This window comes from Mandrillus leucophaeus, unplaced genomic scaffold (genome assembly GCF_000951045.1).
Source record: "Mandrillus leucophaeus isolate KB7577 unplaced genomic scaffold, Mleu.le_1.0 Scaffold600, whole genome shotgun sequence".
NCBI lineage: Eukaryota > Metazoa > Chordata > Mammalia > Primates > Cercopithecidae > Mandrillus > Mandrillus leucophaeus.
This window is the reverse complement of record NW_012106476.1, coordinates 1321776-1347145: the sequence shown is the minus strand read 5'-3', so window position 1 is coordinate 1347145 and position 25370 is coordinate 1321776. Positions and strand designations below refer to the sequence as shown.

At 38.6% G+C, this 25370-nt stretch overlaps 1 protein-coding gene across 2 annotated transcripts in view; it reads left to right on the top strand.

Annotated features, from left to right (window-relative positions):
* Window positions 1-25370, top strand: part of BACH1 (BTB and CNC homology 1, basic leucine zipper transcription factor 1) — a 167888-nt gene that overhangs the window by 120610 nt on the left and 21908 nt on the right. The window contains exons 1-2 of one of the 2 annotated variants that reach the window (XM_011999788.1): window positions 1-77; window positions 21868-22161. In XM_011999788.1, the coding sequence (XP_011855178.1) occupies window positions 21928-22161 (234 nt within the window). In that variant the 5' untranslated portion in view covers window positions 1-77; window positions 21868-21927. The remainder of the gene's footprint in view (window positions 78-21867; window positions 22162-25370) is intronic. The other variant, XM_011999787.1, reaches the window with a different exon arrangement.

Genomic DNA, 25370 nt, shown 5'->3' with positions numbered 1-25370 from the left:
TTTTGGGGACCGGAGATCCCAGGACTCCCTTTGTTGGAGTTTTGCCCACGCGTTGTAATTAAACCTCGCACAATATGGTGAGAGTGGGCGTTGATTCTGGAGACACCAGCTTTGTGCTCGTGTAATGTAACACGAGTGCCGTTGCTTCCTCATTCTTACACGGCAGTTTCATGTCATTGAGTAGAATTGTGCGGAATGCTTTTATGGAGTGAGGCTTCTGCGTTAAACTTGTTTTGATTCCAGGTAAAGTGTAGTAGTAATTGTGAAAGAACGTGTATGGGGAAAACGAGCTACAGTGTCACGCTTGGAGGAACAAAGAATGTTTTGTAGGATGCTTTGCTTTTTGGAAAATTGTATAGGGGTATGGACTGTTACCCATGGAGGATGCTATGGGAATTTGGTCACATATTTGAACACACTTTACATCAGAGGGTTTGTATTGAATGCAGTTCAGAAGGATAAAGGGTGGAAATCCCAGATGTGTTAGTGGCAGAGCACTTGAGCGCTTCACATAGCCAAGCAGAGAAATGGGAAGAGGCTTGCTTCTTCCTGGTCTTTGGGTAGTGGTGCAAGGGCTGGGCTGGTCTTGGCTTGAAGGCACTTGCCACTTCTGCCTTTGGACATCTTAAGGAAGGTTAGGGAAGAAAGGCTCCTGGTGAGTCAGCTTGGAGTAGGGTGGCTTTGGTGTAGTGAATCTTGTATTGCTGTTTAACCTATGGTTCTATCAAGTGGTTTACTATTCAGTATGTTGGTTGATTAACAAGGTAGGATGACTCTTTAAAAAGTTGGGTTGCTGAGTCATTCGCCCCAGCTTGAGAGGTAATTAGAAACAGCTGGTGCAGATACTCTCATCACATGCCTCCACTATAAAAGGCCAAGGAGCGCTCTAGAGGGGTTGCTTCAGAAGGCTGAAGGGGACCCAGCTGGGGTTGTTTTGATCCAGCTTATCAGTGGGTGAAGTGGAAGAGCACTCTTAGGCAGTGGCCAATAGCACTGAGGCGGTGTTTAAACCCAGAGTCTCGTGACCTGCTGTCTGAGAAGAAATTTGCGCTGGAGAGAGCTAAAACTGGGGAAGAAATTTGCAGCTAGGGGTAACCCAATAAAAAATATTGTAACAAAAATATTTGCTACTCTTACTGGACTTAGTTTCCTTTTTGTGGTTTTTGTTATGTGGTCTATAAATTTCAAGCAGTGAGCTTAATTTGTGCTTCATAAAAATTTGGTTATGAGTACACAGAGGGGACTTGCTGTTTCTCAAGACCCTTGGCTTTTCATGCATACACAAGAAGTTTCAGGAGTCAGAGGAGGGTAAGCACAGTATGGGTGGAATTAACAGGTCTCATTGGGTCAAGTCTGGAAAGAACTGTTTAATGAATGGCCAACCATAAATACCTGTCTCATTGTCTTGATTGTGTGACACTACTGCCTTTACACCTGGTGTCATTGCTTCTTGCTTTAAAAAGGAGCACACAGCCCAAATATTTATGAATCCTCATTGCAAACAAAGTTTAGGAATGGGAAATATAGAGCTGGGAATTTGACCCTTTGGTGGAAAAAATGATGATTCCTATTAATGATAGTTCATTTAAAACATTTTATATTAGGAAAAACTTTTTTATATATAAATATAAATTTTTATATTTATTTTGTTCCTTTATGTCTGGGACTAGAGGAGATTAGAAATCATGAATATTGTAAGTATTAGGGCCTCTAAGGTGGGGTACAAGGAGTTTCATGTGGAAAGACTATATTAAAACCTTTAAAACCTTCTATTTAATATAAGAAAGACATTAAACTTAAAAATACAGACTAACAATAGCGCATTCATATTATATAATGCACGTGCATGCCCTCCACCCCTTTGTTGTTGGGGCAACATAGCCTGTTAACCACTGTCAATAACATTCTTTCAGCAACCGGAATGCTTGTTCTTTTATGGTTTCCTCCTAAGAGTTCTTTCAGACTGTCCTTAATATTCCATTTAAGTTTTATTTTATAGGTAATTCTCTTGTCTGTATATTTTACTTTAAAGATTAGAAGTTTGAGTGTAAACTTCTTGTTACATTGTTGATATTGGGGATGGAAATACAAAAAGTACAGAATTTCATTTGGTAACCTGTATTTTGAATTTGGAGACAAGCTCACTGGTTGGTTTGTTTAAATGTTTGTTATCTGAAGTGCAGTGAAATGTAAAAAGGTGCAATGGAAATACTCGAAGATGATCCACACATTGGAGTGTAGTATGTATATAGTGTGTAATATGTATATCACACATTCTGTAAAAATTACTTTGTACTGTCGCTCCTCGAAGTCTGTTTTTTTTTGTATTTTTTTTTTTGCCAAGCTTACACTTGCTTAATGAAGATTAATCAGACGACAGATTCAGTGAATCCCTTGGAAAGTAGCATTTATTCTGAATATCAACCTCCTGCTAGTGCTGGTGGCGGGTGGCGGCAGTGAGGGTGGTATTTACTGTTCGGTTAAATCTCATGTGCCATGTGGCTTCTACACACCTGTACTGTGAGAGATGATGCTCAGAATAACAGTTGCAAAACCCTTTAAAATTACCACGTGTCAGAGATTCTCTTCATTGTGCTGATCTCTCTATGACTTACATTTTAGGAATCACCACCTCTTCTAATTTTCTGACTTATGTTCTGTTAATGAGAGAATTGTCTTAACCCTAAAACCTGCACTCCCTGAGCATTCTAAACAGGATTTATTTTATGTGGTGGAACGATGATTTTTGAGATTGTTTTGTTTTAAAATACATGTCAAATGAGGTAATGTACTGATGGCCAAGGTATGGGTAATTTGAGTGCAGTTTGCCAGAATCCACACCCCTTGGAGGGAGTAAACATTTCAGGACTGCAGATAAAACATTGACTTGTCACACTAGCCTGCAGCCCAGGCACCTGACTTACACAGTGCATTAATATAACTGAAGTCTGGGTTTGATCACTGTACAGTTGACAAAAGAAGCAGTAAGCAGAATGGTTAAAAGTAGATCTGGAGCCAGACTGCTGAAGGTCAGGTTCTGGTTGTGTCACCCACTTTAAAGCCTTGGGCAAGCCCTTCTGCCTGGTAACTGGTGCCTCATTGTTTCCTCTGTAAAGCAGGGATGGTGATAGTAGAATCTTTATCAGAGAGATTGTTGTGAGGATTAAATGTGTTAATATGGGGTAAGTGTTTAGAACAGTGCCAGCTGTATGAGAAACATCAATAAGTGTTAGGTGTTACTATCTGTTGTTCAGAATCAGGGAAGTACTTAGTTACACAGCAATGTTTCGTAGCTACTGAGAGCTGATTCGCCGCCATTGATCACAAGTGAGACTGAGGAGTGCAGCGCAGGTTGCTGCTACTGGGAAAACAACTCGGGGAACACTCTTAACGTTAAGTCAGTAGCACCATCTCAAACACACATTCAACTTCTGAGGGCAAGGAACACAGGACATAGCTTTTTACTTAAAGGAATCTTAGTCTCAGCAGAGTGCTTGAGGTAGTCACTAACCAGTTAATTGAAACTGGCTTTTACGAAATCAAAACACTTGCTATTCTTTGGCTAGTCTTTTCCATGTTGTAGTTGTCATTGTGGCCTGGCAGCTTTAGTAACCTGTCCACCCCTCCCTTCTTGTTAACACTGGAACAGAACTAGCTTCTCAGTACATATTCCTGGGCCCTATCCAGTTTGTTGGAAACATTTGGAATGTAAATTTGTATGCCAATTTGTTTCTTCTAAGTATTATGTTTTCTTTAGATGATATGCCCATACTAATACAGAAAAATTATCCATGAAATGGATATGAATACAACGGACGTATTTATCATATAGCTTTTTGTACCTGTTAGTAATTCAGAAAGGTTGTGTTATTGACCATTCTTTGAACCAGAGTGTAAGTTTCCTGATGGTGAGAATCTGTGTCTTTCTGTTTTATCTCCTATGGCACACTGAATATACCTTGGCTGTGTTTCTTTAATAAACTGTTGGTTGCTGAACTGGGTGGTATGATATGTGTTCATTCTAGTTCTGTGGTTTTGAAACTTGGGAATGTTTAACAGATTAAAGGAGAGAACATCGTGTATTGTACCTTGTAAGTGTACACTGAGTTAAAATTCTTTTGATTATTTAGCTTTCTACTTTGTTTTTTATCATTGGTGTGATTATTGAGAAAGCAGCTGGAATTAAGTAATTCTAGTTCATCTCCTAAGATAGACATAAAACTTGTGACTTATTTTTACCCATAATTGGCTTAGAATTGAATTGAGCACAATATAATTTGGTTTTCTAGATGTTAAATGTCTTATACGTCTAATACTTTGAATATCATCACTCCTCTAGGGCAGATTCTTCGTTTTATTTAGGATCAGGGACAGGTTAGAAAATATTCATTGAAAAATAAAAGCTGTCTTGAAGCAAACATGAGGAAGAAGAATGACCAGTGTAGGAGCACAGTGGGCATGTAGTGAAATTGGCTGGCAGCTGGTTCCTTTCTCAATACCGGCACAATTTAGAAAATGTTACATTAATATAGCTGAAATTTTGTGTAGATCATGTTATCTGAAAAGTAATTGTAAACACTTTTCTCAATGCCTTAGGAAAGTCATCGTTCAAGTTAATATTTTTGTAACAAACTATTCCCAGTTTTTTTTTTTTTTTTTTTTGAGATGGAGTATCACTCTGTCGCCCAGGCTGGAGTACAGTAGTGTGATCTCAGCTCACTGCAACCTCCGCCTCTTGGGTTCAACCAATTCTCCTGCCTCGGCCTCTGTAGTAGCTGGAATTACAGGGCACTCCCCCCACCATGCCCAGCTAATTTTTGTGTTTTAGTAGAGATGGTTTTCACCGTGTTGGCCAGGCTGGTCTCGAACTCCTGACCTCAAGCAATCCACCCACCTCTGCCTGCCAAAGTGCTGAGATTACAGGCATGAGCCACTGTGCCTGGCCCCTAATTATTCCCAGTTTCTATCAGGTAAAGTTATTTTCACTTTTTAAATTTATCATTTTTTTAGATCAGATCGGTCATAGTGGACAGTTGCACTCTACTTCCCCATCCTTCGTTAAAGTGGAATTACACTAAAAAATGCTTTCAATTCCTTTGTAGCCTGGACATTAGTAATAGCCTACCTCCAAGGCTATAGAGTAAATAGTATAGTAAGGGAAGTGTCCCTCCCTCCCCCTGCACACCTTTTTTCCAGTTATCTCTTCTTTTTATTGACTTGTCTGCCTCCAGGACCCTAGGGAGGTATTTTTGTCCTAAGGAGGTGAACTCCTCAGGGTCCTATTGGATGGTCCTATCCATCCAACTTCCTCTTTACTGATATCTTCATATACTTAATGCCTTATTTCTTTTCTAAAGTGTGCCAGCGTCTTTTGGAAGTCAGCTAAATTAGTGCAGTGGCTCATCCATCAGTTTGTTATAAAATGTGTGACTATAAAAGATTGAATGATTTATTAGGTTATGATTTCATTAATGTGTATTTTATATTTAAATATTATTTTAAAAAACGTACAGTGGTTATCTGATGTTGGCGCAGACCTCTTCAATTTCCAGCGTACCTGATGTCTCTTTATCGACTCTTTTTCTGAGGTATTTTTTTGGCCTGGCTCTGGGTACTCACCTAGGTAAGAGTCATCATGCAGGTTAAAAGAAGTAAGAAAAAAAAAGCTTTTGGCTCTTGTAATCTTTTTTTTTTTTTCTTTCACGTTAGCAAGAGACTCTTGAAGTAAAAAGCATTTTGCCCAGCTGACTCGGGTTCTGTGCTGGCATGCCTTCAATTTCAGTTGTCATCCAGAGAAGTCAAAGGAAATGCTACTTGGGGATAAGCATGTAGTTACGATTAACTTTCCCTACTTCGCTGTCTTTTTGTGGTAAAAGACTGTCACAAGTGCTGTTCAAGCTGTAGGTGTATTTTGAAGTGTATTTTGTCTCTGAGGGCCTCCTGTCTTTGGACTAGTTTATCTTTTCCAGACACCAGAAGGGCTGGGCCGCCTTTTCTTCTCTGAGCAGGTTGGCAACAGTGGTCACAAATAGCGGAGGAGCTGAGATTCTAGAGAGCTGTGCTACCACTGCTTCTCACATGCCAGTGTGGAAACAGCCTCTTCTTTTTTGTTGAATTAGCTTGGAACAGCTCTCTAATCTCTGATGAGTGAGGAAGAACTGTGTTTTTAAGTTTCAAGGCTAAGGCCCTTTGTTCTCATTTCTCCCTGTTCCTGCTGCTGTTCTCCCCAAACTCACACAAACACATATTTAACTTTCGGTGTATGTGGACAATAGGGTTGCTAAATTCATTTCAGTATTTTTGGCATTCCTACATGTTAGGCATTTGGTTTACATTTAACTTATGAAACAAATATTTAGGCTTTTGTAAGCTGGGAACTTTTCCAGATATTGGCAATAATGAACTTTTCAGAAGTTACAGTCTAATAGGCAAACCATTCCCATAGCATGCTATAGTAGCAACATAGTAAAACATGCTGTGGAACCATAGACTGTTAGAAGCCTAAGTTTTGGGAAATCAGGAAAGCCTTAGGGATGTTTAATGATGAATGCGTAGGTTAGTGGAGGAAACAGCTTGTATCAACTCAATTTGAGAAGCTTAGTTGTGAATAAGAGTAGAGAGAAATAGATTTTAGTAGGGGGAAGTTAGGTCAGGAAGTGTGTGTGTGTGTGTGTGTGTGTGTGTGTGTGTGTCTAAAAATCCAGTCAATGGAAAGGCAATGTCCTTGTTTTGTCCTTGGCAAGTTCCTCTTATGGTTGCAAGATGGCTGCCACAAGTTCAAGTGTCACAAGAAAATATGACTAAGTTTCCTGGAAGAAGAGACACTTTTTTTTTTCCTAGCTTGTTTCTATCAGTGAGAAAAACTTTCCCCTAAAGCCTCATAGTAGATGCTACCCTATCCCTCTCTCCTCTCTTCATAGGTCATCGTTGCACACCAGCCAGTGCCTAAATGAGTCAAGGTCAAGGGGAATAGCACAGCTGTGATTGGCATAAATGGATTGTGATTCATCTTAGGTTGTGACTGGGGTCTGCTTACTGGGAAGTTGATGGCCTCTGGTTGAGAGAGATACGTGAGCACAATCAGGGTTTGGTTAGAAAGTGAGGGGGTGAATGGTATTGTGCAGTTAACGGTGACATCCTTGTCTACTAGCCACCACTACACATAGATACAAACTTCTGAGGAGAAAAATAAAATATGCTTGTCTTTGGATGTGGAATTTTAGGTGACTTTTTTTCCTTTTATATGCCATTTCCTTCTATGATCAAGTAGCACTTTTACAATCAAATCAAATCAATGGTTTATTTAAAAATTATTTAAAAATTGAAAATGCCAATTTTGCCAATAAATATATATAAAAGAAAGAAATTTTTTCAGTACTTTAAACATTTCAAAAGTTACCTGCCATTGTCTTATTCCTTTCAGGGAGAGGAGAACATATAATTATATCTTGTAGTTTCTGATTATGTGTATACCAAGAGGACTACTCTGTCCCTCAGTCGATAGTGCACACCCACCTGTGGTCTATGTGGCTTGCACCGAGTGCTGAGGCCAACCTGGCTCAGATAGAACGGTTAATTCATTGGCTAGATGGGTCAGGATTCTTTAGAACCCAAATTCTTGAATCAGGAGTACAAACAGGAACATCTTCCCTTCTCTACACACTGATTCCACTCCTCGAAAGGAAAGCTGTACCGTGGTTAGCTTATTAGTCATTCTTTTCAGACTTCAAAATTAATGCCACCTTAAGTTTATACAGTATTCTTGTAGTACTCCTAACTTTTCTGTTTTGCTGTATGTGTACATTGTAGAAAGATTAAATCAAGCTAATTAACATGTCCATTACCTCACTTACCTTTGTGTGTGTGTGTGGTGAGAACCTTTAAATCTACTCTCTTAGCAATTTTGATATACAGTAGGCTTCTCACCCACTGTTTCACTTTCAGCAGTTTGTTACCCGTGGTCAAATGAAGTCCAAAAATACTAAATGCAGTAGATATTTTGAGAAACATCACATTCACATAACTTTTATTACAGTATATGGTTATAGTTGTGTTTTATTATTATTAATCTCTTATTGTACTTGATGAAAAAGCATAGTATATATAGGGTTCATTACTATCTGCAGTTTCAGGTATCCACTGGGGTTCTTGGAATGTATCCCCTGTAGATAAGGGGGACACCTGTGTGTGTTGTTACAAGTATGGTCACTGTGTAAAAGCACTTTTATATTTCATTCTTGTTCCTTCTCAATCCCAGGTTTGGGTGCTTCCTGTGCTGTGAAACACAGGCAGACAAATAATGTAAATCCTAAACACTTGAGTGTTGTAAATTTACAAAATGCAAAGTAATTGCTCAATGGTTGTTTCTTTTTGAGAGTAACAAATAGACTGTGATAAATGGCCAGAATAGGCTTCTGAACTGGTATTATTTTTTTGGATAGAATTTAGAAAGACTTATACTACCAATGTAATTTTTGTCTCAGATAAATGCAGTAGTATTTACCTACTTAGTAGTTCCTTAAATGCTATTTAAACTGAGATATATTTCAGCTTTATTTATAGGCCACATATTGTTCCTTATTTGGCTGAATCTTGTGGTTATCATATAATGAAAAGTAGTTACTGAGATCACTGGTGCAAAATCTGTAGCTTGGAAATCCTCATTTTAGAAATAATTATTTTGACTCTCAAGTTAAATAGTGAAAAATAGACTTACGTTTTTAGTTTTAGCTATGTATATTGAGAAACTGTGGCCCTATGGTGGCTGTTAGGGATTATTGGATTTGGTTGTTTTTAAATAAGGCATTTCAATTTAGTATCTCTACTTGAATAAAACAGTTTCAGATTTGTGATTCATGTGATATACTGATTGCTGTACGGTAACTTCTGCTTTATTTAATTAAAATTGTTAACATTCTTTTTATACTCTTAAGCACCTCCCCCCACCCCCCTTTTTGACTCATTTTTATTGTGAGTTGGTGTATAATTAGGAATTTGAAGAGCACTTTTTTTGTTTATTTTGTCTTTTCAGTTACTGTGCATACTGTGTGTGTCAACTCTTAAACCTATAGGGGGTCATTTTGGCCATCAACTAGTTTTAGGGCTTTCACCTCCTAAATAATATGAATTATGGTTATAATTTTTACAGTTTGAAAACCAGATGGCATCTGAAGAATCTTTATTTCATTATGAAAATAGTACATGGATGCTTAATCCTCTATATTGAAAGTAACTCATAGTGAAATACTTTCTAGCGTTCTTTTCTTCTAGTTTTCCATATGTAGTATGTATAACTATAGACCTTGATGATTTAAGTTGAGCACAGTTTAGTGTCAGGTTCCTTTCAGTGATGCATGAGATTGGTTATATAATCTAGTCAGTGTTATTTAGAAATTAATTCACCAGACCCTGCTGTGGTGGCTCACGCCTGTAATCCCAGCAGTTTGGGAGGGCGAGGCGGGCAGATCACCTGAGGTCAGGAGTTCGAGACCAGTCTGGCCAACATGGTGAAATCCTGTCTCTACTAAAAATAAAAAAATTATCTGGGTGTGGTGGTGTGGTAGTGCTCGCCTGTAATGCCAGCTCTTTGGGAGGCTGAGGCATGAGAATCACTTGAACCTGGGAGGCAGGGATTGCAGTGAGCCAAGATTGCACCACTGCACTCCAGCCTGGGTGAACAGAGTGAGACTCTGTCTCAAAAAAAAAAAAAAAAAAAAGCCACCAAATACTGATTAATAAGGGGAAATTTGTTGTTCCACAAATGTCATAGCGTTCGTTCTCATCACACACAGGATACTTGGGGTATTTCTTGTACTCCTTGTTCTTCCATCCCTCCTCAGTTTTACCTATTCCTCCCCTACATACCACTTGAGTTGTGTAACATGAATTGAAATGTAATATTTGGACTTGGGAGCAGAGAGCTTTTCAATCTTTAAATTATTGCCCTTCTCAAGGCTGTAGTTTCCTAATCTGTAACAGAAGCGGGTCATCCTGGATGAATGTGCTCTTTTAATTGGAAATTCTTTAGGTCTGTGAAATTAGCAGTTATTTTGGGCAGACTTGTGCAATTTTAATATTTTCATTTTATCTTGAGATACTTATTAAGCTTAACTGAATTTTTATTATAGGAAGTGTTAAGCCAGGTAATTTACGGAGATCACACAGTTGATGATACCAATAGAGCGTTAATCTGATTATTCAGGGCTGCTGGTAGCCTTAAAATAACCTAAACCTTGATTTCCTGTTGTCCTTAATAATTCTGTGTGTTCAACACTTCATATTTTTCAAAGAGCTTCATGAGACAGATAGGGTGGGAGCTGCCTGCTTAGGCTGTCTGTTCAGTTTCACACATGCGCATTTGCCCTTGTTCACGTGGCTAGACTTGCCTTGATGGGTCTTTCCTCCTCATTTTCCTATAGCAGGGTTCTCTCATTTTTTTTTTAAACACCAAGTCTTCTTTTTATTTTAGGTTTCTATAAAATGTAATTTATTCTTTAGTAATTTATTGTGAAGAATCTGTTAAGTTTTAGAGCCTTACCATGTAGTGACAAACCAATTGTCTGTAGGAAATATCTACTCTAAAGGGGGAAAACGTAATCGGCAATCTTTGGGAGATTTCAGTCAAAATAAATGTGAACTATTTTTTTAACCAGGGCACATTTTTTGTTTGTTTATAGTTATTTATTCCAGCATTTTTCTGATTATGAAGTAATAGTATTTATAGTTAAGAATTTGAATGCAGAAACAAAAAAAAAATAAAAATTAGCTAGATCTTACCATGCTAATATTTTAATAAATATCATAACAAGGCATAGTGATGGTGATGAGGGTGGCAACCAAGATTTCGGACATACTGAATTTGTGATGCCTGTTAGACATACAGGTAGTAATTTGAGTGTGCAGTTGGCTGTATGAGTATGAAATTCAAGAGAGAACTCAACATTGGACCAGATACGAATATGAGAGTGTGTAGCAAGTCTGTGCAGTAATCATGTCTCCACTGTGGGTCCAGATGTGTTCACCTAGAGAGTGTGTGCAAAGAAGAAACTAGAGGATCCTGGAAGCCAAGTGAAGACAAGGTTTCAGGAAAGGAATGATCAACCTGTTAAATATTGCTGAGATGCTGTGTAAGAAGACTGAACATTTGCCATTTGGTGATGTGGAAGCTGTTGAGCTTCACTAAATAGTTTCTATGGAGTGGAGGGCAAAGGCTTGTTTGAGCGGGCTCAAATGAAATTGGGAAGAGAGTGTGAGTATAAATGGTTCCTTTTGGAAATTCAGTACAGGATAGCAAAGAATTACAGATCAAGGGGTATAAGGAGGGTCAATAAATTTTAAGAGAGGATCCATTATTCATCAGTTCCATTAAAGGCAAATGCAAAATTTTATTATTTGCTTAGTTTTCTGGTGGAAGTTTAATAGATTTCATCAGATTCTGTAAGGCGGAGAACCAGTGCTTTAGTGATTTGACGGTTCAACAGCTCATTTTTCTGGAGGATACCCTTAAATTTTTAACTGATTTAAATTAGTATTTGCCAGTATTAAATAGTATGTATAACATCATACCCAAACAAGATGTCTTTCTGTATGTTTTTTCTTTCCATCTCTTAGTTCTGTTAAAATCATTTCAGTTCAAAATTTTCTCTATCAAATGCCTTTTCTACTTGAAGACTCCTAGAAAGTTACAGTAATACTTGCAACCAAGTTATCAACAATTTACATTTAACTAAGTTTTGCTACTTTTGTTTACTATTTAAACATTTTAAGTTTGTTTTTAGTCAAAGTAATACATGTTCTTGGTTTTGGTTTTTTTTTTTTTTGTACAGAGAACAACCTTATCTGCTACACCTCACCCCCTAATTCTGCTTCAGAGTTATGTGCAATGTTTACTGATTTCTGCTATTTAATTTTTGTGGTGGATACCTCTGTCTTTCTAAGATGTTTATGTCTCATTTTATCAACCTAAGACATTATCTGTTGACTTACTGTGGACGATGATTTCCTTTACTGTCCCCCCACGTGTATTTGTAATCTTATTATTAATTCCACTTCTACTCTTGATCACCTCTGCAACTCCAGCTCTAAACATTTTTTTTCGATTTCTTTTTCTTGTCTCATTAATTGAAGGCAGTGCCTTTTGACTTTGCACATTGTAAGTTGTGTGGAAATACTATTCCCATTCTCCCTGATTCTGTCTCCCAGCCTGTTTTATTTTGTCAAGGTTAATAATATTACATTCTATGCTATAGTTACAATTAAGTCTCCCATTATTTGTCTATTCTAAAAGTTGAAAACCAGTTAGCCAGTTTTGTTTGTGTTATAGCAATGCTGTGTCAATACTGGGCACTGAGCTGAGTAGTGGAGTCTTGTATTTCTTTCCCTACAGTTTCAGTGCTGCCCTGTGCTACTCAAAAAACATTTCTAGCATCAAATTCAAATAATAGCTGATGATTATTAAGCACTCATTATGTGCCAGACATTGTCCTAAGAAGATTAAATATATTATTTCATTTGGATCTCCCCCAAAAGTACTATTCTTGTTCCTAGATTGCCAGAAAAAAAAAAATTGTCACAGAGATGTAAAGTGACATGCTCAACTGACAGTGGAGTCCTCAAGTTATAAAGTGCTGTTAATATTTTGTGCTGTCCCACCCATAGGTATCCCTAGAGCAGCTAGCTGCCGTTTGACAGTTTCTGGAAAAGTCTTTATGTCCTTACTTGTGCTCCCTGATAACAACTCTCTCTTTATCTTCAGCCTGTGATTGTGGGATTTTAGGGGTATCTGAGGTGTAAGTATTTAGAAACTGGTGTAGACAAACCTTGGAGGAGGCTGAGTTGGGAAATTTTATGCGTTGGGGGAATTTTCATTCTTTGCTTTTTTCCCCTCCCCTCTTTCTTGTGGGAGCCTTAAGTGGGATAGTAACAATTGCACCTGCCTCTCTGCCCATTAGTTGCTCATCTTAGAAAATCTACAGTTAACATCATATTTAGTGGTGAAATACTTAACACTTTCCTTATATGGGAATGAGATGAGGATACCCACTGTCACCACTCTCACTATTCAGTCATTGCAATAAGGGAAGAAAAAGAAATAAGCATAAAGGTGGGAAAGAAGTAAAATTGTCTGTGTTTGCAGATTACATGATTGTGTGCCTAGAAAATCCTATGGAATCCACAAACAGCTATCTGAACTGGTAAGCAAATGAAGTAAGGTTGCAGAATTCACAGTTGATATTTAAAATGATAATTTTGTTTTTACACAATAGCAGCAAAAAAAAAAAAAAATGAAGTTAAAAACCCCAACTCTATTTGCAGTAACTATAAACATTAAATGCTGAGGAATAAATTTAGCAAAAGCTTCACAAGCCCTCTTTACTAAAAAGATCATAATAATGCTGAGATAAAGAATGCCTACGTAAATGAAGATAGATGCCCTATTTATATACTGGAGGACTCAGTTTTTTAGATGTTGGTTCTCCCCAAATTGATCTATATTTTCATTGCAGTCCTAATCAGAATTCAACTAGCTCTTACGGTAGAATTTGATAAGAATTAAAAAGCCCAGAAGAATTAGACATTTCACAAAAGGAGATATACAAATGGCTAATAAGCACATGTAAAGAGGCTCAACGTCCATTATTTATCAAGAAATGCAAAGTAAAACCACAGTGAGATACCACCATACATATTAGGATAGGCAGGATTTAAAAGATGACAATACCAAGGGTTAATGAGAATGTAGAACATGGCTGTCCAACCTTTTGGCTTCCTTGGGCTGCATTGGAAGAATTGTCTTGGGCCACAGATAAAATACACTAACAACGATAGCTGACGAGCTACAAAGAAGAAAAAAAAAAAGTCCATGCATGATTTTCATGCTATCTACCACCACAGATGAAGCAAAACAGTCCTCACATTCAAAGAGATGGACACGTCTTATGTAGAGCATTCTCATTAATTGCCATACATTGGAATTGTCATACACTGCTGGTAGCAAGGTGAAATGATGCAGTCATTTTGGAAAACTATTCAGCAATTTCTAAAAAGTTAGACATGTGCCTGTAATATGACTCAGCTCTTTTACTCCTAGTTGTTTACCCAAGAAAAATGAAACACGAATTATATGTCCATGCAAATGTTCATCAAAGCTTTATTGCAATAATCCCAAATTGAGAACAATGCAAGGGTACGTCTTTATTACAGTAGTCCATCAGAGTCAAATGGATAAACAAATTTTGGCATATCCATGTAATGGAGTGTTATTCTGTAATATAAAGGAACATCTGAGGTATGCAGCAACATGAATGAACCTCAGAATCATTAAGTGAGAGAAACCCGAAGAGTACCTAATGTGTGATTCCATTTATATAAAAAGAAAATGCTCATTAATCCATAGTGACACTAAAGCAAATTATTGGTTACCTGGAATCTAGCACAGGGAAGGGCACATGTCACTGCCCTTGGTGGAAGGGGTGTGTGAAATTTTGAGGACTGATGGAAATTTCTTTGTCTTGGTTGGAGTGGTGGTGGTGGTTTTATGCACATATACAGTTGTTAAAGGTCATTGTATTGTATGCTTTAAATAGATATGACTTATTCTATATTAAATCATACCCCAAAGTTGCTTAACAAATAGTGACTGACAAATGCATGACAGAAAATATGTATTCAGTGAATAAGCTTTATTGATGTGGACCAATTCTAGTTACTAGTTCACATTTTCATAACAGATAACAATCCTATTCAGAATCAAGTGGCAGCCAAATATGTTAAGCAAATAAAAGACTTCATTGTTTCTTAAATTCTTTGTAGTAAAAAGGTATAACAGTGGAATCTGTTAGTCTTGTTTTGGTTCTGGAGCTTGGATTTCCTATGTTCCTTCTCATCTTTGTTCCTGTGTTTACTTCCAAGCTCTTCTAAACTTATGACCCAGAATTATCAAAGTTGGATTTGTTCGTTTGGGAAGTAAAACACCATTTATTTTTGATCTCTGAAGTAGTTTTTCAAACTTCTCTAACAGTTCAGACTCCTCTCCTCTAAGCTTAACCTTAGTTTCATAATTTCAAATATGGATTTAGATCCAGCAACTATAACAAAAGGTCCATGACTTAACTATATGGTTTTTAATATTAGGAAAAGTCAATGAAAAATATTGCCTGTATGGGACCTCACATGATGTTGTAATAATCATGAGCTGCAATAATTGTAGTGATTGCCTCCCACCCCATTTTTTAAAAAGCAGTGGTATCTTTAGTTACGTAACAGTTCTAATGTAAATTGCCAGGTTATTTACTCGTCTAACAATGTCGTCATTTTTGGTGTTGCTATAAGCTCCTCTGCTACTTACCTTAGTTCAAACTTTTTTTTGTTTCCCATTTTCATTCAGCCTTTTCAAAATATATTTGTCGGTGTACCTTACCCAATAATACTTAAGGCTTTTCCTAAGGCTGAGAGAAATAACTTTAGAAAATGTGATTATCAAATCACAGATGTTTAAGCAGTTATGATATTTAAGCCTGTAAACGGTTAAAGAAAATAACAACTTGGTCACGGAGTTACTCTTCCAGGCGCTCCTGGCAGGCGAGTCGGGTCTTGGGACTTTGGGAAGAATGTTGTCTTAAATCACTGTCCTGAATTAAGTTTCCACAGACTTTTTGATGTTAAGTTTTTTTCAGAATTATAGAATGATGAAGAGCCATGTCTTTAGAAAGAATTTTTCTTATGGAAATCTCCACCTTAAATTTAAAATCATTTTTAAAATAAAGACCCTTAAAGGAGAGTCAAAGGTATAGACACAGGATACTGTTGGATCTTTGCCATCCACTTGAAACATTGAATATAAGGTTCACCTAATTTCAGAAGAACACTCAGACTTTGGGTATCTTAGGTATATTGTAACAGAAACTGACTGGCTTAGGGGATTTTGAAGCTTGGGCTTAGGGAGCTAGGAAAGATGTCATAGTAAGAGGAATTTGCCTGTCTTCTGAGTCATTGAAGATCCTGCCCTGAAATTGAGTGAGGTGAAAATAATTGACAGGTTGATGAAGGTGATGTTAGGCAGAAACAGTGAGGAGGCAAAGGTGGAAATTCCCAGTAGCCACTAGAAATGGGAGAAGGCAGGTTTTGAGGAATGGACTGGGTTGCAGGTCATGGCACTGCTTTTATAAAAAGGCTGGAACTTGCCCATATGCACCGTTCCTGATGTCCACTGGCCACCACTTGTGGCCGGCCACACACACACACACACACACACACACACTCCTTGACTAACAGAGAACTGTTTGTGAAATAATTGTTCTCATTAATTGAATATTATGGTTAAATGAAAACTGACCAGGAAAGTAGTTTTTGTTTGAAGATTTACTTCAAATAAATACCTTTCCAGATATCCACACTCCTGTGTAAATTGATTATAATGATTATTATTATCTTTTTTACCTAGAGGCGTCGTTCTCATTTTGAACATATCTAGGTTATATTCTTGAAGGTAGTCTTTTATTTGTGTTTTCATGGCACTTAGTGTATCATGTGGCACAGCTAACACTTGTAGGAAGAACATTTGTCATTGTTCAATGAAGATAAAGTGTGGTAGCCTTTTTTTAAAAAAAAAAGTTTGCAGTGTTATTTATTGTACCCTTCTACATTGAGAATTAAAACACAACATTGTCCATTGACTTGAGGTAGATAAAATTCCAGCTCTTTTGCACACATGGAACTTTATAGAAAGTTATCTTCTGACTTTCTGTTACATGAACTATTGTAGACCTGGTTTCATGATCAGGTGTTCACCTTAGGTTTTTAAAAGTTTTTTTTCCTTTAAATAAATTATCTTTAAAATTATATAATTTGATAAAGCCACAGCATCTTGTTTCCTGTATGATTTTGTAAGCAAAAATGTCAAGTAGTAACTATCAAAACTTAAATTATGTGCATTCAGCAGAGAGCAGAAGTTATTTCCAAATTGAGGTGTAGGAAGCTTTAAAATGCTTATTCATCGTTTATCAGCACTAGTGAATGAATTGGCAACTTCCAAAGGTCATCAAACTTTTATTTTGAATGATAACAATGGTATTATTTCTAAGAATATAGAAAAATGCAGGCGTAACAGGAATCTAAATTTAGCATTAATAAGTTAATAGAATGTTAGATTCTGAAAGGCTAGAGTGTTTTACTTTTTAGATTTGAGAAATGTTAGAAAGTGCATGATGGATGTTAGAGGACGTGAATGTGCCGTTCTTGTCTGATGTAGTTGTTACATAGTTAAGTTATTGGGTAAAAATGGATTGCTGACCACTTAGATGGTTTCCAGGGTTAGGAGAAATGATTTTCAGAACACTCTTCTGTAGTGCCTCATGCTAATGAAAGCAAAGGGCAAGGTGTTTTCATTACTGTAGGTCGTCTGTATTGGCCATGTTTATAGTTGCCAATCTTTGCACTTTTTTGGCCTGTTGTGGCAGGTATGTTTTTGACTTCCAGAGGGATGAGCTGGCCTCTTTTTTGCCCCTCAAGGCTCTGGAAAAGCTGTCCAAGAAATTTTCTCTGAATACTTGGCTCAGTGGCATTGTTCCACATATGTTGGAAAAGGTGACTGGGCTGTGTTTGGAAGAAGATCTAGATTGGGGTCCCCAACCTCTGGGTTGCACAGCAGGAGGTGAGTGGCTGCCCAGTGAGCATTATTGCCTGAGCTCTGCCTCCTGTCAGATCAGCAGTAGCATTAAATTCTCATAGGAGTGTGAACCCTGTGGTGAACTGTGCATGTGAGGGATATTGGTTGCACAGTCTTTGTGAGACTCTAATGCCTGATGGTCTGAAACAGTTTCATCGTAAAACCATTGCACCACCCATCTGGGGAAAAATTGTCTTCCATGAAACCCATCGCTGGTGCCAAAAAGTTGGAGACTGCTGATCTAGATAATCTCTGTTTTGTTTCTGTATTAAAAATAAGAAATTATTCATTCAGCAGCATGTACCCGGTTATGGCAGAGAACAAATCAGACAAAGTTGTGACATTTAAACAGAGAACTAAAAGGTGAGGCATTAGCTGGCTAAAGAGTAGAAGTCCAGATAGTGGGCACAGTGTGTGTGAAGGCCCTGAAATCAGTAGGAGCTTGGGGCCTATGGAGCAGGAAGGTGGAGACAGGCTAGAGAATAGCAAGAGAGGGGGACAACGGCTTGAGATAAGTCTGGATTAGTGGATGGAAAACCCAACTACATAGGACTTGAGGACATGTTAAGGATTTTGAAGTGATCATAAGCCATTTATTTGAAAGGTGATACAGAGTTTTTGTTATGAAGAGAATACATTGGAGGGGATCAAGAAGGGCTTTAGGGGTATAAGGCTTTTGTTAATATTATCACCACTAATAGCAGCTAATATTATTTGTTGCTGTAGACCAAGCACTGTGCTGTGAACTCTTTTCCCTCCTCATCTCATGTAAACTTCAGAACATCTCAGTGAGGTGGTGTTTTCTCTACTTTGTAGATGAGGGAACCAAGACCGTGAGGTTAAGCAACTTGGCCAAGGTCATATAGCTAGTAAGTGGCAGAGCTGGGATTTGAATCGAGACAGTGTAAGATTGTAAATTCTGAGACTCTAAATCCTGTTTGCCACCGGGCCTCTATTTGTCAGTGCGTAGGTGATGGGCCATTGGTGGCTGGTCTTGAAATTGAGTGGATCACAACTGGGATTTAAAAAAAAATTTGAATGGAGTAGAAAGTATCAGACTACTTGCGTGTAATAAGCATAAATATTATTATGTGAAACTTTATTTTATATAACTAAACTTGCACATTTGTGAGCTTGTGAGCTGTTACAGGTTAAACAGCATTTTTCCAGGCAGGAGCTGATGATGGCTTGGATTAGAATTGTGCTGATGCAGATGGAGAGAGGTGGACCTCAGTGTGAAGAGGCAGAGGCAGCAGGACTCAGTAAGAGATTGAATAGAGGTGTCCAGCTGAGGAAGGAATGAGGAATGAGTTCCAGATTTCTTGTGTGAACAGCATCAGTCATCGTGCATGCTGTGCTCAATCCACTTTAAGGGAGACTGATCCTTCTTAGAGGGGTCCTCCTGGATGGCTGTTTTACTATCTGAATCTCTAGTTTCTCTCAGCTGCAGCTGGTAGGACTTGGGATTGGCATCTCGCCCAGGGGTGGCAAATCTGTAAGCTCGCTCTGAACCCATGAAATGATGTGTTACTGAAAACTGCCTAAACAGATGCTGAGCAAAGAATTCTCTGGAATTTGAGGTGAATAGCCAGCTGGTGGCAGGGTGAGAAGCAGTGGGCCACAGATGTGTGTAGTTGGGCTACTAGCAGCTCTAGGGTAAAGGTGTAGGAATTATTTGTGTGGAGTCACCTTGAGATCCAAAGAAGCTTTAGATTTCAGTGTCTAAGGCCCGTAGTCATTCTCTTTCTGAAGCACAGGTCCAATTTTTTTTTTCTTGCTGTCTGTGCAGTCCATTTCCTTAGTCTCAAGCATAACCTTTTAGTAATATCTGGGTCCCCACATTACTGCAGTGAATCTCCATACTGTGCGTTCAGCGAGTACTAACTGGAGACAGAATGATGGAGTAGTTAAAAATGTCTGGTGGCAATTCCCCTTCTTTGTCTTACTGGTCTTTTGATGTTGGCCAAGATACTTCTCACTAAGCCTTGGTTTCCACATCTGTAAAATTGGGATGATAGAGGAGCATCACAGGGCTGTTTTGAGGCATAAATGAGAGAAACTCTAGCTCTTAGCTCAGTGCCTGGTGAAGAATTAGAGCTTAATAATCTTGCCATTGATAGTTGACATCTTTAGGATAGTCTCTGGAGAGACTTAAACGCGTTCATTAACAAACGCTATGGGAAGGAGCCAGCATAGAGGGAGAGGTTGCATATATATGAGACAGGGTGTTAAGAGAAGGTATTGGATCCCAGAGAAGCAGGGATGGCATGGGATTAAGAGAATACGTTACAGATTGTTTTCAACAGAAGAGGGAACCTGGTGGAGGTAGTGGGAGGACTGTTTTTTCTGAGGTTGGGTCCCAGTTATGGTGATTTACTGGGAGAGATGCTGATACCAGGAGGAGAAACGTGGCAAGATGGAAAGCTGCTATAGAGAACAGGAGACAGGGACATACGAAAAAACCGGTAAACAGTACCGAGAGCCTGAGACTGCACGTTGTAAATTTATGGTGACACCAGTCTGCATGTTTCTACAGTGTTTTCTGGCAGTGCTGTGTTCAAAAGAATGGCAAGCTACAAAAGTAAGATTAGTATAGTTTTTAAGGGTGTGCATCCGAGATGCCAGGAAAGAATAAGGAGGCTGGAAGCTTGGGTACAGGGCCATAGTAGGGCAGGTGGTCAGCCATGGAGTCCGGCTTGGTTGGGAGGGCAGTGTGCTCTGGGTAGAGTATAGTCTTGAAGAAAGAAGAGGGCAGTGGTCTGTGTGTGGTGCCACCCACAAAAACTTCTTTGATTGATGGTTTTCCCTATTATTCTTAACACTAATTCCTTGTTTTGATAACTGAAGTATTAAGACTAATTGCTAAAAATAAATTTATACTCTTTTATGGGCCAAAACTGGAGTTAGTTCTAGTGTTCAGTTTTGAAGTTACCAGTGATTTCGTGTGGTATGCTGAGTCAGTAAATAAGTTGTGATCCTTAACCTTGGGACTGAACTTCAGTAGTCCTTATTTCTCCTTTCATTTTTGTTTGGAGTGTGTAGCAAATCTGAAAGCAGTAGCATTTAGTCATTCACTGACCATTTGAGGGCTTCCCATGTTTCAGGCAGTAAGGTGTCAGGAGAACAGAAGTGAATGACGCAGGGATGATACCATGAGGCATCACACGGATAAAGGCCAATAAGCTTCTCACAGTATCATCCCTTCTGGCCTTAGGGTGCTGGAAGAAAATATTAGAACTTCTCTTTTAACTTCTTACTTTGAACTTCTGTGTTTCTCAGAACATATATATCAGAATAGTAGCACGTGTCTGAAAAATATAGATAAGCATACAGGTATTGGGGGTACTCTTGTTTTTGCCAATAGCGTGTATGTGATGAAAAAATATTTGGAGACTATTACATGTTAGTGTGTATTTTTAAAAATATAAAATTATAACTTATTTTTAGCATTTTGAGAAAACCTAGTTTTTGCGTGTTATTAATGAGGTAGTTTTACCTACCTGTATTTGTAATGTGAAGTAAATCTTAATGTATAAAAAGACTTATTACCAAGATCTGGCCTGACACATTTCAGTCATTTTCTTCTTTGTGTTGGAGGATCTTTACCTTTTGTAGAACAGTGTCCTTTGTTATAAAGCACTAAATTCACTCGCCGTCTATCAGATGTTGAGGAATGGGGCATGGAGAATGTGGAACAGCACATGCCTGTTTTATCAGATGTTGAGGAATGGGGCATAGAGAATGTGTAACAGCACATGCCTGTTTTACTATCAGTCTTATCCCAAAGTGTGACCTCTGGGGACCCTTCTTCTCACCTCTCTGGCTGTCTCTCCTCCCCTCTCTCTCTCTCAACTGTCTCAAAACAATAGTATTGGGATGCCACCAGAAATTCCCTGCTCCCATCTGTTTGCTCGTAGTAGGTGGTTTCTCAGTGTGTAATGTCTCACTTTCAGAGAGCCATGAAATCCGTGGTTCAAAAAGTTCGTCCTTCCCTCACCCCAAGAACCTTTTCCCTAAAATTAGGAAAACTGCTATCAAGAACCTGTTTTAAATGAAGTATATTGAATAAATGCCTCTAGGTTGTTCCTGTGGAGGTTTTTTATTTTCATTTTTGTTTTAATGAGTATATATTTTAATCTATATTTGACACTGATTTTTTAACAAGATGTTATTTAAGTGAAATCTTACATGTGTGTTTGCAGGTTGATGACAATTAGAAGCATGCTTTCCACTGAACTTCCCGACAACACCTGTTATGCAGAATGTCTCTGAGTGAGAACTCGGTTTTTGCCTATGAATCTTCTGTGCATAGCACCAATGTTTTGCTCAGCCTTAATGACCAGCGGAAGAAAGACGTGCTATGCGATGTCACCATCTTTGTGGAGGGTCAGCGGTTCCGCGCTCACCGGTCCGTGCTGGCGGCATGCAGCAGTTATTTCCACTCGAGAATCGTAGGTCAGGCTGATGGAGAGCTGAACATTACTCTTCCAGAAGAGGTGAGAGATCCATGTTTCTGGCAATTTTAATTTACTTTTAAGTTTTTTATGGTTCATAATGTTAAAAGTAAAGCACAGTCTCCTTGTCAGGTGGCTATGGAGCATTTCCAAAACTATGGAGTTTTTTTTTTTTTAATGTGAAATCATTAATTTTGAATGTTGGTTAACAGTATTGAGCAGTTGGATATAACATAACACCCACTGTTATGTTATTTTTGATGAAATGACCAAATCAGGACACACCCAGTGGATTATAGGCAGTTGGAAAAGTCATGGTTTTGAGAGTCCATGCTGTGTGACGTTGTCTCCTAGAGGCCCTTTCCAGTGATCAGCAACTGTAGCTAGGTGCGTTAGTCTGTTCTCATGGCGCTAGTAAAGACATACCTGAAAGCTGGGTACTTTTTAAAGGAAAGAAGTTGAATCGACTCACAGTTGCACATGGCTGAGGAGGCCTCACAATCATGGTGGAAGACGAAGGAAAAGCAAAGGGACTTACATGGTGGTGGGCAAGAGAGAACTTGTGCAGTGAAGCTCCCGCTTACAAAACCATCACATCTCGTGAGACTTATTCACTATTACGAGAATAGCATGGGAAAGACCAGCCCCCGTGATTCAGTGAACTCCCATTGGGTCCCTCCCATGACATGGGAATTGTGGGAGCTACAATTCAAGATTAGATTTGGGTGGGGACACAGCCAAACCATATCACTATGTTTAGGGTTGTATAAAACGTCCGTTTTCCCAAGACATCTCCTATTTTCAGGCATTCCATAAGTGTTCTGTCTCCCCTTCTTTCTTTCTTGACTTTGTCTTTATGTATTGATTAGAAAAAATAAACAGTGTTATGTCATTTTTATAGAGCCTTATTTTTACATATATCTTTTTCCCTGGTCTGTTATGGAGCTCAGGCTAACAAATGTTTGGGTCCTTGTTAATGTCCTGCCTTTAAGAGGAACTCTCGTTTGGGTGGGGATGTGCTGGCTATGCTGACTCTTAGCAGCATCCCTTGCTTTATTTAGTTAGTAACTGCTATTAGCAGGAGTATCAAAGCTGTGGCATTGGGACACAGATAGAAGTTAGGAGGAATATGGAGAAAGAATGTAGAAATTCTTTGTGTATGACAGGTCTGTGTGGGATGTTCCCAGTTGGATACAGTTGGATAAACAGTTGAGCTTGTTGCTGTCCATGCCTACTTCTATGAAACTGCAGCTACAGTTTTGGGAACAGATAAGTTGTCAGTTTTGTGGCAGAGGTCAGAGTCAATGGTGCAATACCAAGAAAATGGTAAAAAAGGCCAACCTGTGAACTGGCCATTGTTTTAAAAAAAGACCAACACATTTTATAATGGAGATATATTAATTATGGTTCATATTTTCAAATTATTGAATGAGACTTTCCAAGTAAAGCAAAATTTGATTCATGGATTTAGGAGGAAAGGTATGTGCATACATGCATGTATGTATGCATTCATTCATTCTTTCTAATGTGTAAATCATAAGTTTTCAAATATTGGAAGTGTTTCATTATAGTGACAGTTTCAAAATACCTTATAACTCATTGTCCTAAAGACCTTTTTAGATTATTTTAACTAATTTAAAAATTTTAATTGAAATTTTTATTGAGTGTATTAGAGTTCTTCAGAGGGACAGAACTAATGGGATATATGTATATATGAAGGGGCGTTTATTAAGGAAAATTGGCTCACACGTTCACAAGGTGAAGTCATACGATAGGCCACCTGCAAGCTGAGGAGGAAGAAAGCCAGTAGTGGCCCAGTCTGAGTCCAAAAGCCTCAAAAGTAGGGAAGCCAACGCTGTAGCCTTCAGTCTGTGGCCAAAGACCCAAGAGCCCTCGGCAAACCACTGATGTAAGTCTAGGAGTCCAAAGGCCAAAGAACCTGGCATCTGATGTCAAGGGCAGGAAGCATCCAGCAGGGGAGAAAGGCGAAAGTCAGAAGAGTCAGCAAGTCACCTATCCCACCTTCTTCCTTCTGTTTTGTTCCAGCCTCGCTGGTAGCCGATTGGATGGTGCCCACCCATATTGAGGGTGGGTCATCTTTTCCCAGTCCACTGACTCAAATGTTAATTTTCCCTAGCAACGCCCTCACTGACACACCCAGAAACAAGACTTTACAGCCTTCAATCCAGTCAGTTGACATTTAATATTAACTATCACCTTGATGTTTTCATGTACAGATATAAGAAACAGTGCAGAGTTCCTTTTCACTTTGTCCAGTGTCCCCCATTGATAACATTTTGCAAAGTTCTAGTGTAGTATTACAACCAGGATATTGATACAGTCCCCCATAGGGTTCAGATCGCCACAATTTTGCTTGTACTAATAATGTCTGTGTGTGTGTGTGTGTGCGTGTACTCGCGCGTTAAGTTCTATATAATTTTATCCCCTGTGAAGGTTTGTGTATCCACCACCATAGTTAAGATGCTCAGCTGGGTGCAGTGGCTCATGCCTGTAATCCCAGCACTTTGGGAGGCCGAGGCAGGCAGATCACCTGAGGTCAGGAGTTTACCAGCCTGGCCAACATGGCAAAACGTCTCTACTAAAAATACAAAAATTAGTCAGGCGTGGTGGCGGGCATCTGTAATCCCAGCTACTCGTGAGCCGAGATTGCACCACTGTACTCTAGCCTGGGTGACAGAGCGAGATCCCACCTCAAAAAAAAAAAAAGATACTGAACTTGCCAACACACAAAGATCCCTTATGTTGTCCTTTTATAACCACAGACATCTCCTGCCTACACTCCATGCCCTCATTCCCTTGCCCCCTTTCTCCATCCCTAATCCATAGCAACCACTTACCTTTCTTCCTTTTCTAAAGTTTTGTCATTCTAAAAATGTTATATAAATGAAATTATGCAGTATATTACCTCTTAGGATTGATGTTGTTTGACTTAGCTGAGATTATCCAGGTTGTGTGTATCAGAAATTTTTTCCTTTTTATTGCTGAGTAGTATTCCGTAGTATGGATGTACCGTGTGTGTGTGTGTGTGTGTGTGTGTGTGTGTGTATATAGCTTTTCACCTATTGAAGGAAATCAGGCTAATTCCGGTTTTTGGCTATCACAAATAAGATTGCTGTAAACATTTGTGTACTGGTGTTTGTGTGAACATAAGTTTTCATTTCTTTGGGATAAAAGACCAGGAGTGCAGTTGCTGAGTCATATGGTAGTTGCATGTTTAGTTTTATAAGAAA